General features: G+C 38.2%; 1 protein-coding gene across 1 annotated transcript; it reads left to right on the forward strand.

Moving 5' to 3' along the window:
* Positions 1-5,687: 5,687 nt before the first annotated feature.
* c25h12orf75 (chromosome 25 C12orf75 homolog) lies at positions 5,688-11,594 on the forward strand (the record flags this gene model as incomplete). Its single annotated transcript, XM_079256990.1, has 4 exons — positions 5,688-5,730; positions 8,750-8,774; positions 10,664-10,699; positions 11,498-11,594. 4 exons carry the CDS (start codon positions 5,688-5,690, stop codon positions 11,592-11,594), a joined length of 201 nt encoding a protein of 66 aa, XP_079113116.1.
* Between the last annotated feature and the right edge of the window lie 6,851 nt (positions 11,595-18,445).

Here is an 18,445-nt window from a genome sequence, read left to right on the forward strand (position 1 = left end):
CAATCTGGACTCGGTTTCCCAGGAGTCTTTGCGCGCGCGAAGGGAAATCGTCGGGCTTGGAGGCGGGCCCAGTCTGATATCACCCTCCAAAACCACCGACCTCTGGTACGAGAAATGAGTGACAAAAACAGTGACCCTTCCTCATGTCGCTGCAGTGAACAGGCGCAGAGTATAATAATGCCTCGACTCTTGACATCTAATTTTGTTTGAAGCCAAGAACCGTTTTACATGGGTTAAGATACAGTCTATGTTTAAGAGCTACTTTAATATTTTAGAGGCAACAGAGACCTCGTGTGGTCACATAAAGATCACTCAGTCTATTCAAAACACGGATTTTCCTTTTTTTTAATTTAAGGTAAAACAAGATCCTTTAGGTTAAGAAATTATCCGATATAATGTTCAGGAAAAACCCTGGAAAATAATTCTAAATGATTACTATAAAAAAAAAAAAGAAGCGGTATCTAAAGTGATTTGAATGCACATTTTTCTTTCCATTTTTTTTCTTTCAAAGATATATAATTTTATTTTTTATATTTTAAGTTATATCATTTATGGAATTATAACATGAGATTTAAGAATTAAACCTTTGTATACATAAAGTCAAATTTTTAGTCTTCATTTTACAAAATATGGAAGAAAGAATACATTTTCTGTCAAATGTGAGCTTTGTACAAATATGTCACTTTTATTCATTTCTTTTTTCACAAGATGTTAAGACAGCAAGCCATGTCAATGCTTGGAATTACAGACATGGTTCTAGATCCCTGCAAAGATATGATTGTTGTAAGGAAGTCCTCTGGGGACTATTTTGGGCAAAATAATAGACATGGACCATTGTTGAGAAGAACCACATGCCTTTCAAAATTACATTTACTCACTTAAAAGTTCTCCCAGCATGTTTTTCTCAGTCATATTAACTAAACTACTTGCTCTCTGTTGTGCTTCTCTGATTCATCCCATTTTGGGTGATAAAATCAGAGTCACCATTTCCTGTATGAACTCAGCTATAAGCTAACTAGGCAACACCCTTTTAAATGATGTGTAAGATACTGTGAAAAAAAAAAGAAATTTTTTTGAGAGAGAGATGGAAAGCTAGAGAAGAAAAACAAGACTATTAGATATGAATGCACAGGATGATTTTCTGTAATTCACATCATTACAGTCAGCAGTGTGGCTGTATTAGATTGTCACCCAAATCATTTTTTTCATTGTTGGAAATTAAGTTTATCTTTATATGTACTTCTAAATCCAAAAATAGCACAGATATATAAATCTTTTTTATGTTTTCTTCTCACTGATCCAGTTGACCCCATAACCAAAGTTGAGAAAAACCAAACAATGATCTAATGGTATAAATAATAAAGCTGCACATTTAAAAAAAAAAGATGACTACATGAGAACCATTAGTATCATCCCCCTTTATAAATTAGGAGGAGTTGTTAGTCTGAGCCTCTCTGTGTCCTCCTCCATAAGCTTGTAAATAGATGTGACCACATTGTAGTTTCCTGGATGTTTGTGACATCATGACTTCACAATTTGATGACCTGAACTTTATTTGTAGCAAAATCTTTCAGTCTTTTCTGTCTCAAGATTGTACACATAAAAAACTCTCTCCAGGAATATAATTTTTTATTATTTTTATTAGAATGAACCCAAATCTAATTGTTCGAAGTCAGAATAATAATCTAATTGACTCAATGACAGGCTCATGTCTTGTTGTGTAGTATCATAAACAGGCTGTTCCTCTTCAGCTCGTCCATGTCTGCTGCCACGGCAGTGGCAAAGACTTTTCTTCCAAGTCGACTTGTGTTCTTGAATTAGTCAGGTCGTGGCTCTAAATCAGACAAAACTAATTTTATTATTATGCTGGCATAGCTTGCTTTAGAAATGAATGATAGTGGGCAAATAGATCTGAATTCTTTTTACATTGCAGCGGCAACATTTGTTATTTCCTAATCACAAAGATGTGAAGTAAAAACACACCACAATCACAACTATTTTAACATGCATCTGATCTGCAGTTAAACTAGTTATTCACTTTAAAATGAGCAGAAGCACAAAGGATTGTTGTTATCTGGCCATACTGTAATGCTGAACCCTGCAATTCAGCTTAACTGTTGACATAAAAAGACAGACAAGACATAAACACAGACAAAGTTCAAAGAATTGTGAGATTTTCTAAGCAGCGATGGAAGAATGGTTTTTGAAGAGTCTTTTCATAGCCAGGGCAGGTCAGGGGTCAAACTGAAATTTCTATGTGGGGGTGCGTAGCCGGAGGTCATTGATCATAGGGGCAAGTCTGTGAAGTGATTTTTAAGTGAAAAGTACAATCTTACAATGAATATGGTATTTGATTGGGAGATGGCTGAGGCTAATGTTGTACTGCTATGACTTTGTTTGTGTGAGAACCCTGGGGACAGACTTCTGGACATGTTGGAACCTGTCAAGGGTTTTACTCAGCACCCCATATAGGACTTCATGACAGTAATCAGCGTATCAAGTTACTGAATGTGTGAATGTGGATTAGGCAACACCAGTGATGTTTTTCAGACAGAAGAAGATAAATTTGGAGCTGGATTTGACATGTGATCTGCACAAGAAGGTGAGGAAAACAAATGGCTGGTGTCAGTAGGCAGTAAATGGCGTGAACACAGCACTGATCCAGTTTACTAAAAAATACCCTGGAGAGGAAATGTATGTGTCATCTTAGATTATTTGACAGTTCTAACAAAAGATAACGTACCCCTGAAGTTGACATGAAGTGTGACTTTAAAAGTGTCCTGCAGCACAATAATGAAATCATAATTGACTAACAAATAAAATATGAAAAATAAAATAAAAACAAGAATAAAAACTATAGATGGTCTCCAGAGCATTCAGTCTCCTAACTTGAGAGGTTGACAGCTGTCAAGGACGAGTGTGTTAGGGTGGACAACAGTCCATTATTAAGTCTTAATGGCCGGGGAAAGAAACTATTCAGCTTTCTGCTAGTCTTGCAGCCATTTGGCAGATGCTTTTATCCAAAGCTACTTACGCGTGATAAGTGATCAATTACCCACAGCAATTCGCCTGATATGTATGTCTTGTGGGTGGGGGGAAGCTGGAGAGAATCAGCGCGTACACAGGGAGAACATGCTAACTCCACACAGAAAGACCACTGTTCAAACTCCCCCGCCAGCTGAAGCTCAAACCAGCGAGCTTCTTGCTGTGAGGCTGCAGTGAAAACCACTACGCCACCATGCTGCTTCTGTATCTCCTCCCTGATAGAAAGGAGGAGAAGATATGGTGGGAGGGAATGGCTGCAGAGCTTTTTGAGGACCATTAAGGTGCTGGTGGATGAAATGAGATTATGAATGTGAACCCCTTCCCAAATACGCTTGGAACAGGAGTGATGGTGGCACATTAGATTCATGCTCAAGCCATGTCAACATGAATAACTTTTCAATCACTCAATGCATGATCATAAAATCTACTTTTCTACGACACTCTTGATGTTCTCAGTCATGCATGAATCTCATTTCTTGAACCAGCAGATAGTAATGCTTATAATGCTGTTAGCAACTGTTCAACAAACAGGTGCTCACAATAACCAAAAGAAAGCCTTGCTTGTGGACAGTCAGGGCAGTGGGACGGAGGAGCTTTTGGTGACACAGTGGTACAGACGTGACACTACTTCTGAACGGTACTCCCTGCAGTTGAACTCTGACAAATAAAAATGTGAAGTAAAACTGTGAATGTGTGCCAAGCCAAGATCAATGGATTTGAGCCTTAACTCAAGAAGTATTTCTCTGAAGCAATTCACACTTTGATGTCACCTACATCCTGAGGGTGAAGTGGTGCAGCAGGAAACTTGTGTGGTGGTGGACAGACAGACAGACATAGGAAATGCAGTAAAAGAGTACTCAGCAGCACCACAACTGCAACCAGTCAGACGTTGCCCAGTATAAACACATTACAGCCATTGACACGGACAGCTCAAGGCAGAGCTTTTGTAATAAAAGTTGAATAATACTTTTATTGAATTAATTGCATTACATAAAATAGGGAAAATATTCAGGAAGATAGTATGCACAACCTCTGAAGTGACTGATTTTTTACATAAACTGTCAGAGCAATTCATTTTGCAGAATGGAGTGGTTTAACTGTAAAAATACAGACCATTAGGTTTTGATTATGAGCAAACCGAATACAATTGTAACTCATTAAATATTACATTTATATGTTACAGAAGCTTTATCCTTGTGGAAATCAGTTTAACTCATGGTGCAGTATTAGTGGCTTTCTGCAGTGGCATCCTGTGGCTTGAAAAGTTTGTTGCAGTATCTCTTGCGAACCATGTGGTTGCAGCCTCAGTTATCACATTGTGTACCAGGTAAGAAAAAGTTGGGATTGTTCTCTCCATGTTGGAAAAGCCAGAAGAGTTTTCCATGCCATGTTTCTAGTGTGTGTGCAAAACGAAGTTAATGAGCTGTGAGCTTTCGACTAATGTTTAGGCATTAGTTCTTTCAGGACACGCTTGAAGTGAATTAAAAATAAATAAATGAGGCCAATTTCACACTGATATTCCAAGCTGACTCTTGTGCCCAGAATGTTCTCTTCCTCAACCTTTAACTTTAGGAGATTCCAGTATTTGTCACATCATAAAAACCAGGAAGGAATCAGTGAAAATCATGATCAGCTTGTGAACTAAAAACAAGAAGATCATCTCTTGTGCCATTTCTGTCTATAAAATATAGCATTTCTAACTGGAAACTTTTATTTTAATAAAAAAACAAACAAAAAACAACCAAACAATGTGACTCCATTACTGATTAAATGTGACTCACTTTTACTATTAGAGAGTGTTAATGTAATGCATCCTGCCATCTTAACTCCTCTCATATGACTGCACTGTCGTGTAGCAGCTTACAACGTCGTGACTGAAATCAGGAAAAGGGATCCGCAGAGAATCACTGAGGGCTATAACTGACCCCTGCATGGCCCTTGTGGTCTCATGTATGGAGTTTCCAAGGTTTTATCAGATTGATGATTGCCATTGATTTTCAAGAACTCAAAGAAGTCAGCTCTTGGTGTGAGTTATGCGTCCAACCCAAAGGAAAACTCATAAAGATGCTCTATGTTTTTATCACAGAAAGGCAATTTGGGAATTTCACAGGGAGTCTCACATACACGCTGATATATTGATGTCTTTAAATGCTGCTCATTTTTTTCCCACCTTTACATAAAAAGGAAGCTCCCCATTGGTTAAGTAATACTCCACCCTCCGCCTCCTTTACCCTGGTTTCCCGGGCAACCATGTCAGGGTGGAGAAAAAGAGCAAATCATGTGAGGGCAAAGCATCTTTCTCTCCCTCTTCCCCCCTCTTTCCCTCGCTGTCATTCTCTCTGTGTCAGTGAGTGTGTCTATAAAAGCCTCTCTCAATGCTTTCACATCACTCTGAGCTCTCCATTGCATTGCAGAGAGCATAGACACAGGACTCATCACAGGAGAGGGCAATATACAACCAAAGGGGATTCCTGTGAGCCGTCTCTTTGACCTTCCCTCTTTCCCGTTCTTTCCCCCCTCTCATCCCTCCCCCACTTCCCCCCCTTTTCCCCAATGTGTTGTGGGTCTCCACCTTTTCCTTCTCATCCTTCCACTTTCTAAGCGTCTCCGCTCTGCTTGGACAGTGGCTGCATCGATGCAAAATGGGTTGTGGCAATTCCTCAGCCACCAGCACATCAGGAGGGGGTGAGTGCTTCAGGAATTTCTCTGTGTGTGCTTGTGTGTGTAATAACGGGTCAATGTGTAGGAGAGTGTATAGAAGAAAGAGTTGCCACTGTATCTGCATCAAGGGGGAGAAGGTGTTGTGAATGTAAATGATGTCAGGGTAACCCTTACATTCAACAGCATATTAGAGTGGATGCCTGGATGCAGCGTTTGGTTGCCTGATTCCATTCATAAATAAATGTTCATCGGTATATTGTAATCTTTGCATCTCACAATGGTGTTGAAGATGTCTCTTTGAGAATTGAGACAAACTGTTTCAATCTCTGTTGTGTGTGTGTGTACATGTCATGCCAGCGGTTCATTCCTAAAGCCAGGGGTGGTGGGTCGGTCATGAAGAGTTTCCCATGTCCTAAGCATCAGACGCAAGAAGAATGTACGTCTTTGTTAAGAATAATGACACGTATCCAGCAATTAGAGCGCTGGCGCTCACATCGACCGTCATGCATTTTTTAAAAAACTCTTGTGCTTTTATGTCTTAATGTGTGTTAATACTGGTTTCTAAGGATTGGTAAAGATGAAAACCAAACTGCTTCAATGCATTCCCTCATCCTTGTCTCTCCACTTGATGGATGCAACATGAAAGCAGACACCATTGTAAATACTAAATCGATGGCCTGATTTCATTCATAAAAACTAAATGGTATACTTGAAACGAGAAGACACTGCTTTGTGCAGTTTTACGAATTCTCACCAAGATGTCCGGCTTTTTTTTTTTAGGGTTTATCCTCAAGTAAGCCCCCTATGTAGGTTGGTTAAGGCTCACACAATGCATATTTTAAATTATACAAAATAAATCTCCAGGCACCATAGTCAAATAATTAGTTTGAAGTATCTGTAGGATTACCTCACCACCACTACCCATTAAAGCAGTTTGGTGTGCAAATGTGTGTGCGCTCGCAGGTACCTAATCAGCACTTACCAGGCATGTTAACAGTGCTACACAGAGCCACAGCTCTAAATGTGATTTGCTTTGAGGTTTCATTGTCTGCAAACATCATTGAAGTAGTCTGCTGAAAAGTGTGGATCATTTGGCCATGATGGACAGCAGCTGTGTTTATTTCTGTGCAGCAGGCCTTATCTCTTTTTTTTTTTTTGACTTCTTCTTAGAGGTCAGTAACCAGCACAATGTCAAGGATGTGTGACATCCTGTCACTCTGACAAATGTAGACCAGTGGCTGCACTCATTTGTCCATGCCAGCTGAAGCCAAACTAGAGTCAAAGGTTTTCTGGAAAATCAAGTTATTGTGCAAGCACTCCTTGCTCATATTTGAACGTGTTACACCATATTTGTAGTTTTAAATCTTTGCAATTTGATTGGCTCTATACTACTTCTAAGTGATGTGTAACTATGAATACTGATTGGGCTATTTGTATAAGTATGCAAATAGCCCAAGTGGTGATTAAATAAAACATACATTTTAAGTTGTTTTTTTTTTACCAGAAAAATCTGTAAACAAACTGTTTAACTTGAGCATTTACATTATGGGCTATCACACATTGCATCTGAAGTGTTTAAGTGCTGCTTATTCAGCCTGTGAGTGTTGTCATTTGTTTGAAGTGGTTTGCTTCCTGGAGATAACCCAATCCTAGCTGAGGTCATTCAGGAGGCCTTAAAGTCAAGTCACTCAAGAGCGTTTAGAATTCAAGCCGGGGTCTTATCGAACTCACTCTAATGACCACACTGTATTTCTTTTTGCTCCTCCCAATTCCTGTGCACACAGATGTGCACCCTAGGATATGAATGAGCTTTTATCAGGAGACTGAAAAGGGCCCTTTGTCATGTCAGCAGACTCAAACATTCACAGTGAAAAGCCATTCCCTCTACAGGGATGGAAATTGTTGTATGTTTGTGTGTAGAGTACAGTTTTCTGTTTTTACATGTGACTCTTGTGTTTGTTCCTGCTCTCATACAATGAGGCATAGCATGAAAAAGCAATTGAAGAGCAGAATTGAGCCTTCTGTATGCTGTTTTCGATGTGAAACTGTACAATTAGGAGGGAAGTTCAGTTATCCTCAAGCTGAATTGGCAAAGCAAAGAATGAACTGTTAGCAGTCAAACAACAGTGCTGACCACAATGAGGTTTTTAACATTGAACCATGCACACTGTCTTCCCTGACAAAATATATAATAAGAACTCTGTTAACCTTTGAATCATGTTGGGATAGTTGAACATGAGCCGATAGAATACAAAGGAAGTGAGATGCATGTTCACAGAAAATCAAATATTTCAAATCTAGAATCCAAACTAAAGTACTCAGAAGAAACTCGGCAACAGTGACAGCATATCTATAATAAAACAGAAATGTAATAAATAAACGAATAATGAATAATCAATATTAAATGAATTAATGGCCATTAAACCTTCTTCAGAGATTTGTCAGATTCACCTTCATGCTGCAATTCTTTTCTATTCTAACACGTCCCAATAGTGTTATGCTTAGTTTAGTTTTGGTGCCATTTAATGACATTGAACTCACTGACAAGTTTATGAAGCTAGTTTTTAAGCAGGGGTATTCAAAATGGTCCTATTGTATGGTAGCGGCTCAGGTGGCTCAGATAGTAGAGCTGCTTGTCAGTGGTTCGAGTCCTGCTTCCCTCCACTGCTGCAGCCCTAAGAAGGATTGTTCTCTTAGGTCCAGTTCCAAGCCCAGATAAATGCAGAGGGTTGCATCAGGAAGGGCATCCGGCATAAACCGTTAAACCCCTCAAGCTATGATTCGCTGTGGTGAGCCTTTGCAAGGGACAAGCCGAAAGGGACACAACAACTTAAATGAATTGAGCAGTTGCTTCATGACTGGCTGATTAAATGACTAGGGTGGTCTCTGATCAAATGCTGATGATCCAATAGCATCTATTGCTGAACAGAGAGTGATTGTTGTATGCTCCACCGATCATAGATGTGAATTAAAAATTAGTTGGGAAACATTTTCCCTACATTTGAGCAATAAATTTGGTTCACATGTTTTTGATCTGTTTCAGGGCCAGCAGAAGCCTCCAAAGAAGTGTAAGTACATTAGTGATCTTCTAATTATCTTAAGTATTCATGAAGTTCTTCATTAGTGGTTTCAAAGATCTATCACATCCCAAGGAACTCCAAACCTCTTGTGTCCTGCGGGTTTTAGATCCTTCCCTGTTGCAACATACTTGAGTCAATGTCAAATGTCACAAAGAGGCTGGTGAGGAACTTGAGAACAAGCTGTTGGAGAACAATGTCCTTTAAATCAGGTGTGTTGGAGCAGGGAAACCTTTAAAACCTGAATGATACTGGCAAGGCCTGGAATTGGTGATCCCTGCCATAGATGTTTATTTAAGGACTAGTATCTGAATTATTACACCCACACAGATACTACACTGATAAAAAAAACAAAACAAATATAAATGTGCAGTAACATTTTAAACTAAATTTTAAATATTTTTTCATGAAGGTCTTTAAATCCACAGAATTCATGCCATTTAGAACCACACAATATTGGCGGCAACTACATAAAAGTGTATCTTAGCAGCCAAACAAAATCTATCTCTGATACATAAAAAATACACCTATTTTCAATTAAACGTTGTCCATCACTGCTTCATGAATTTTTTAAATAATTATTTTGTCAAGGACAAACAACTAAATACATAAATGAATACGTTTTATTGTCAGGTTTTAGAAAATACAGCTGTTCATAAGATTCTCTGAAGTGTCATACAGAGGACAGACTGTTGTTTGTCATCCAGAAATAACATTTGTCACAGTGTAGGGAGAAGCAGCATTTCCACAGCATCCTGTGGAAACTGTGTGAAAAAGCGTATGCTTATGTGTGTGTGTGGCTGTGTAATTGTTTTTGTAACCTCTTAAGGATCTGATCTGGCATAAACATTGATCTTATCTAAACCAGTGGTCTTTTTTTTTTAAAGCAAAAGCTAGTCCTGATGATGAAGTTGGTCATTTCTTGTGTATTAATTAGGGACCCGGGTAAAGAGTGCATCTACAACCGTACCAAAAGTTTAGGTGAAGAGATAGACTGTTACAGTAAAGGGTCAGATTAGGATTGGGTTAAGATCAACAAAGAATGCAAATTAGTTTAAGGGTGTAATAAGGACAGCTTTACAAGCTTGTTTGTGTGTGGCTGTGTGTGTGCTTGTGTGTGTTGTATACACTATGTCAGCATATATGCTCCTTGATAGCTATCTGAGCAGCCAGCATAGGACCCATGAGAGCTGACTGTAGAGCACTGACTCACTGAAACTAATCACAGCTTCCAAACAGCTTCCCAGCAATGAAATGCAAAGCAAAATATAACAAACAAATGCATGTAGACACACACGTATCCTCATTTTTCTATAGTCAAGGCAACCCAGCATAGAAATAATGCATTTTCAAAAACCCTTGCCCTTTAAGCCTAACTCTTAAGTCAAGGTTTGACCATCTGAAAAGCCAATGCTGTGGGGTCCAACAGCTAGGTTTTCACAAGGCTATAAGACCCCAACTGGGTAATGTGTTCTTAGATTTTGGAGCCCACAAATATAGTTAAACAACTCCACCTGGAAAGATATTCAATTGAAAGCAGAATATTCAACAAATAATGGATCCCTCCAGATTGAGATATATGTCATTATTTGTGAGTCAGATGGTGCAGCTTTATATCAACTCTCAACAACCAAATAACAAAACTGAGGCCATTGGAAAAGGGTTGTGGTATAGTCTGGCTGAAATCAAATTTTCCTATTTAGTCTGCTTCATCATTGTTGCCACAAGGGAATGATAAGTATTCCCTGCAGCACACTTAACATGTTCTGCAGCAAAGTAAAACTACCTCTACTGCCTAGTGTATGCTGGTTGTCATTAGTTGGTTTGTTGATCTCTGTGTTCCAAGAGCTGACCTGACCTGTGTTTCTTTTCTCAATCAGGACAGACGATCCATTGGCAGAAGATGAGAAAAGAAGGTATTCTGCCATTACTTTTGATAGTTTTTGTTGCCATGGTGCTGTTAAATGGATTTCAGCAGCCCCAAATTGTAGTGTGTTATTGTGAAAAAACACAGTTGCTTGCTATTTGGCATCCAGATGATGATGTGAATAATAATGTTTTCTTTTTATAGACAGTTTGAGCTGTTATGGGTTGGTGCTGTGGTTAGCACTGTCACCTCAGTGTGAGAAAGCTCAGGTTCTGGTTTGATGTGAAGCATTTGCTTGCTCGCTCTGCGACTGTATGACATTTCTCCTTGTACTTTGGCTTCCTAATATAGTCCAAGAACGTAGAGGTTCTGTCAGTTTTAAAAAAAAATGTTTTTTTAATCATAAATCAGAGATAGTTTATTTGTGTTTCACTGTCACAGACAAGTAACCTGCAGATGGCAGAATCAGACTCTTACTCCAGCTCAGTTTGAACTGGCTCCAGCTCCTTATTTTGCAGTAGTATAAAATGAGGATAGGTGGATGATGCTATTTTGTCTGGATTATCTTAAATCTAATTTGCTAAATTATCCTTAGTGAAAAATAAGATAAATAATTATCAAAGATAGTGTAGTTTCTTTACATTACCCCTATTTAATTAAAAAGATGAAAAAAGAACACCTTATTGTCAACCAAATGTAATAATAATGCATTATACAAAATCTACTAAATAGGAATAAATAAAAAAAAAGACTTGTAAAAACAGTGTGAAGAACACATTGCATTAACATCCCATCCTTTCCTTTCCTTTCCTTTCCTTTCCTTTCCTTTCCTTTCCACTCCCATCAGGAACTATGGAGGTGTATATGTGGGTCTGCCTGCAGACCTAACCACGGTGGCTGCTAGTCAGTCCAAGTCTACATGTAAAGGTAAAGACCTGCAATAGATTTTTTTTTATTTTTTTTTTTACTTCAGTGTTTTTGATGGTGGTTGGTATTTTGAAGCACCACAGGAAGAACAAAAAAGCACAATAATCCAGCTGAGACACTGTTGCTGAAACCACACCTGCAGCACTATTTTCTTGATTTGACTATTATTCTAACTGAATATTAATAAGAAAGCACTTGTATTGCTTTCAGGGGATCGAGGGATTTACGTCTATGGAGAAAGTAATTCTGTCAATAACAGGATCCAATTATTGGAACATAACATTATTTAGAAATGTTATATTTTATTATAGCACGAAAAGTGAGGAACTTTTAGCTTGCTTCTTTGTAACAGATCTTTATACTGTTGGAAAACTTGTTTATTTCCTTTTTAAACACTGCCACATTTGTAAGGAGAATGAAATTGTGGGATGAACAACAGTTTTGAGTATGTGGGCTGTGTCCATAAAAAAAACTTGACAAACAGCTGACTCTTGTTTGGTGCCTTTTATTAAATTGGATGATTGAGGTCTGAAGAAACAAGTCATATGACAGTTTAACAATGGATTCATTAACAAACAGGAACCTGCTGGGTACCTCCTCCACATGCAGGGCATCAGTTTATTCACACACTGCTGTGGGATGGCATCCCATTTTTCAACCAGCATTTGTGGCTGTGTTGATCCTTCTGGGACAATCAGCTCGCCTATAAGCTGTATTAACAAGTGTTCGTTGGTGTGGAGGTGAGGACTGCAGGCAGGCTATTCCATCTTCTCCATTTCCAAACTTTGGAGGTAGTCTGATAAGCATAGCTCACAGGAGTGAGTGTTGTTGAAGGTTCCCAAGTGCTGACAAGAGGTGGAAACTAGTATCTTGTGAGGTTGTGTTCTTGGGGTGCTCACTGCCTCTGACATCCCCCCTTATATGGAACTTGGTCTTCATTTCGGAGATGGTCCTCGGGCTCACTCTAAATATATTGCAACTTGGTTTTGGGGAAGACCAGTTTGATGTTTGCCTTTGGCAGGGGTCCAAATGTGGCATGCTGGATCAGACACCAAGTGTCTGCAGTAGCAGGGTCTGTGCCCACAGACGCTGCTGATCAGGCACCTGACATCTGACAAATGCATTTTCTTTACAAATGTGGCACCATTTATTAAAAGATGGTCCAGGAGTATAGGATTTCATTTCAAGAATAATTGTTTCAAGAAAAAAAGGTTCTTCTTGATAATCAGATCTTATACACAAACACACACACACACCCACCCACACACGGCTGAAAATTATTAGGAGTGCCAGTAAGAGATGGACCACCTAAAAAAAACAATATGTAACACAACTAAAACCAAAGTAACAGAAACATACACAACAAAGAAACTATCTATAAACCATGGGACCACACAGTGATGTGTCAGCATGCAGATTATATAGAATGAAGAGTCTTCAAAGAAGAGTGTGATCATGCAATGTGGGCATGCTGGTCAGAAGTAAGTTTATACAGTATTTTAAAATATCTTTTAGTGAGGAAGCATACGTTCTTGTCCCCACTCAAGCCTGTCAGTTTATGAGTGCTGGGTGGAAACGTGGGTGTTTTGAACCCAGTTTTGACACTGATATAGAAGCACCAGAAAAGAAAATAACATTAGCAGCTTAATTATTACTTCTGTAAATATCTGGGCTCTGAATCCTTTTTCTCACCTTGCAGATTAACGACTACTGAAGGAACGGAAAACAACAGGTATCTGAAAGTTGTAACTTCTTTGTTCTTCTTTGACTTTGCCTCTGCTTTATTTTTCTTGAAATGAATAGAAGCTGGTGTATAGACTAAAATGGAAGACACTGACTATCTGTTTTGTCTGAACAGGTTCCTGTATATTGATTCATCTTGAGACACTCAAATTACTAACAGTGCTCAGATTCAAGTTCAATACACACTGAATAAAGACTCAGGCTTTCAGCCTTGCACATTGCAAGGATGGGAACTGTTTGCTGGGGCTCAGAGGATGTTGCCTCATGGAGCCATGGGCACAGTGACGCTTGGATGCACAGTATGTTAACGCCGACCAGACTTCACTGTCAATGTTGTTTAGCTGTGCAGAATCTCAATAGGCAAGTATTATGTTGTCATATTTTCTTCTATCAACAAATCCCAACAAAAAACTGTTTTTGTTGTGTTTATTCTTGTCTTTTTTTTTGTCACTGGCTGGTTTACTTTGGGGAATCTAAGTTCTCTGTTGCATAGCTTATCTGGCTCTAATGGCTGAATCAGTTACCACAAAGATGGATTAATCATAACAGTTTCACATCAAAATGTCTGATAGCCACGTTGGTCAAATACACAAACTGAAAACGGCCAACATCACTAACTTAAAATGTTAAAAAAAAAAAAAAACCAAACAAACAAAAAAAAACACCCCACATGTTTTGTTTTTTTTAGATTCAAAGAGTCTAATTTTGGGGAAACTCCAGCAGATCTGTTGGTTTTTTCAGTCGTTCCTGATTTTAGCTTTAAGCTTTTGTGTCTTTCTTTTAGTTCAGGGATTGCAAACTCTGGTTGTTAGATCCACCGTACTGCAGATTTTAGTTGTTTCCCTTCTTCAACACACCTCATTCAAATAGAATAGATCCAAAAGCTTGTTGTCATGTTGGTCACAATGACTCACCACTTTGAGTCAGATCTGTTTATGCAGGGGAACATCTTTTACCTGCATGACAATGGCCCTCTTAGACCACAGCTTGAGACCCCTGCTATAGGGGATCTCAAACTGTTGCTAAAATAGTTTCAGTAGTTAATATCTTCCCAACCTCTGTAATGTTTCTTGATTGACTAACTGCATGCATCTCTGTCTTTTTTACTCAAAAATTTTTTAGATAACTGCTAACAATATCCCTGTTTTTTACCTAACACTATCAATATGAGATACTGGACTTGCGATCTGCATATTTTATGGTCATAAATAGCAACATTTTTGTTGCTTTTATTTGGTTTTCTTGTAATTGCAAAACATTTATATTTGTATTTCTCCTTGGTACTGGGCCTGTCACCCTAGCAACTGAGAATAAATGGTAACTGCAGCTTTTTCCAATGTGTTTACTGTTTCAAAAACATGTTTTTTAACTAAACCAAACAGCTAAGCCTTGAAGGCTTTTAGAGTCCCTAAAGAGAATTAAATCTGAATGCCACAAGATATGAATACATGCATTTTATGGGCACATGTAGCTACGACACATGTTGATGTGAAACTGTTCTTCATAGTTGGTTTCCCTGTTGTGTTTTGCTCCTAATCTGAACAGCATAGAGCAATCGTGTTTCAGAAAGCAAAGGCTATATAACAATAAAGCCTCAAATTTTTATCTGCCAGATAAAAAAGTAATTGCACTTTTAAGTTTAATCAATCTACTTTCACTGACAAGTAGGTAAACCTTCAAGCTCAGGTGTCTTTAAATGTTCATAGTTATTTTCTTCTTTATCTGCCATTTTGCTTTCAGTCTATTAATTAACAAATTAGACACACCCAATTATACATCAACTGCAATTCTCACATGCATGCTTATTGTTGTGATGCACCATGTTACCCTGTGAAATGTGGTAGTCAGTGTGTTTGCTTTACAATATTACTTTTTGACTTGTGCACAGATTGGATTATCAAGTTCAGTTTGCTGCTGGTGTATTTGTGGGATTTGTTGACATTAAGAAGATAAATTCGGGAAATCGGTGGCTTTATTTATGAAAAAGAGAGACTTGTCAAACATTACATTCTCTCTAAAATGAATGTATAGCATCGTTCTCTCACAATAAACCCCAGATGAAAGTGAGGCCCACTTTTAACACTCAAGATGCAAGACATGTTCAGGTTCTTGCTACACAAAACTTTTTGAATGTCTCTGTGTTTACCTTTGACTGTTTTTACTGATCAGTCTGATAAACACAGGGACTTGCTTCACTACGCCTGAACACAAGTTTTGCTTTTTGCCTGCTCTCTGTTTACCTGCTTGTGCACTTCATAGTGACAACCAGTAGCTGCCAAGCTGAGTTTTGTCATCATGATGTAGAGGGATTTCATGTATCTTCTAATTACAAGCCACTTCTCAGTTCTTATTGTATAATTTGCAGTGTTCACCTGTGAAGGCGGAATATTATGCATATAGAAAGACATGTTTCATGTACTGTGTAGTACTTAGCATATCATGACAAGAGCTGCAGTGTGCTTGATTTGATCATCACTCCACCTGAAACACTGCATTTTTGCTGTCCTTTCCTCTTGATACCAACATTTCCTCATTGCCGTTTCATCTTCCCTGCATCAGTCCCTACTAGAGACCTTTGGCTTTTGCAGCATGTTGTGATGCCTGTCTCTCCCTCTCTTATCAGCCTTGCAATGCCCTTTATGGTTGTTCCTCCTGTACATGAAGAATGTCACTTCCTTTGCCCTATTCACTTGGTTTACCAGGGACAAGGGGGCAGAATGTGGATGACTAAAAGCATCTATGTTGTCTATATTGAAATGCCTCTGTAAGTGCTGCAGCACAGCATGTTGTTTGAATGTTGTGGCGGTGGGGTGCGATCAGAGAGGTTACACATGTCGATAAGCAGCTATTTAGAATTTTCATGATGGTGTATTTGTTTTCTTACAGAACGAAAAACATGAAACTTCTTATGGAAACAACTTAAAGTCCGTGAGATGGAAAATTTTTAAATTATTTACATGATTACGCTCTGGAAATTATGAGGAAGCCATTAGAAAATCACCTCAAGCTATAAGGACAACTTTTTAATTCATGTTTGAAGGAAGTGATGGCTGAGATAGTGACATTGTTTTAAACACACACAAAATCATTGAAGGATTTCTTTTGGTTTCTTCTGTTTCTGAAATTCTAGCTGGACGTCAAGACAGTATAAGAAATAGTGTCTCTCTTTTTTTAATGGGCATGAATTTACTACTGTTTTTTTTCTTTTGTTACATTGTAAATTTTAAATTATTTACTCCACACTAAAGCCAGAAATTAAGTTTATACCTTGTGCCTCAGGTTAAAAAAATGCAAGAAAACGGTGAATGTAATAACCCTGCTAAGGTACATACCTCAAATTAGATTAAATATATGGTATCTACGTTTTTATTTCCTTTAGTATGTTGCCAGCGTAAACCTCCACTGAGCTGACAAACAAAATTGAGAATTCCGCCAAGGAGGGAGTTGCTGCTGCATTTAGACACCAGGGTCAAAGCTGTGGTAGATCTCAGAAGGAGACGTGACGACCTTTTACTTACAAGCGAGACGGGGGTGGGGAGAAAAGAAAGACCACATACTACATTGCCTCTTGTGATTAATATCTCACATCTTTCACAAACAATTCCTCTCACACTGTTCATAAAAATAATGTAAAGTTAACCACGTGTTCGCACGTGTGTTTCAAAATGCAATACCATTGAGCAAGCAGAAAAATCACTTGCATTAGTGTAAACAATTCACTCACAAATCTAAAGTGTTGTCATTTGACACCTAAGGACACCATGGATACAAATAATGTCAATGTTAATGTGTTCCGGCAACTAAGTCATTGCACCTTTGTCCGTGAGATTTCAGTTTGAGAGTGTGAGACCATTAATGTAAGTTTCCTTGCTTTTTTTCCTGTCCATTCACCAGTTGGTTCAATTTATGCATCAAAATTGAACTCAAATTAAGATAAAATAGTCCATTCTAACACGCATATATAATAGGGAACTCAATGAGATCCTTGAGTTAAAAGAAACTAAGCATCCCTGGTTCCTTGCTGATTATTTTCTCTGTCAACTTGGCTGTATGAAATGAGGTGTATCTTGCCTTCACCAACAGATAATGAAACATATAAAATGTTGGTTGACCCTGACTGTCAGCCCATGTGGCTTGCAGGTAGTGGAATTGCTACTGCAAATCCTCCACCTGAAGAACAAGCCTTAAGTTATTAAATTAAATCACTTTTTATTCTTTCTCTCCACAATGTGGAAAAATACTTTGAAATATTCCAACAAAACTTAGCTGTGCTGCTTTTTTTGTTTGTTTTTTTGTTATTTAAAGATGGATTCAAGATTTTATTTTTTATGTTCATGTACACAAAAAGTGGAAAATTCATGTTCATATTCACACATAAGTGACTTCAATTATTGAACTATTTCTTGGACTGCCATTACATGGTGTTGGCCTTTCACATACACTTTCTTTCAATCATTAATGTTTAAATGCTTTTTCCTAAAACATTTGCTTAATCAATGATGCTGACAAGAAAAGAATAAAGATCTATGATCATATGATTCAACCATTTCTGATTAAATACTTTTATATCATTTGTACACAGCTGTGGTTATTGATTCTGGTCTTTGCTGAGGGGTATATGCATTTTGTAATCAGTGGCTTGAGAGTTGGGAGGGATTTAAAACATTCTTAACAGTGGTTTTAGATGAACTGCTTGACAAAATCAAGTAAAGATTTCCATGAGGAACACTTGTTATCACTGAACCGAGGGCCTTTGTGCAATCCTCCTACAACACAATCAATCTCAGTTCCATCTTAGTAATTGACTGTGCTTGGAGTGGATACAGGAGAGGAAAAGAGGAACAGGTCCCCTTTCTCATTGCACAGAAACAATTTGAACTTCTCCAGAGATCCCACATCAACTTATGCTGTAGGCAGAATTGCTAAGGACAATGAACAACTAAACCTGTCCCTTCATGCTAAATGAGAAAAAGCAGAACTTCACTAATAGGCCATCCAGTGACATTAACTAGTATAGAACAGTCTTTCAACAGCAAATGTAGATTATATGTGCACATATAGCATCACAGAGAAGATATGGCACTTCACATGAGATATGGTATCATCTGAAATTAATTAGCTATGT

Source organism: Telmatherina bonti (assembly GCF_933228915.1).
Source record: "Telmatherina bonti genome assembly, chromosome: 2".
Taxonomy (NCBI): Eukaryota; Metazoa; Chordata; class Actinopteri; order Atheriniformes; family Telmatherinidae; genus Telmatherina; species Telmatherina bonti.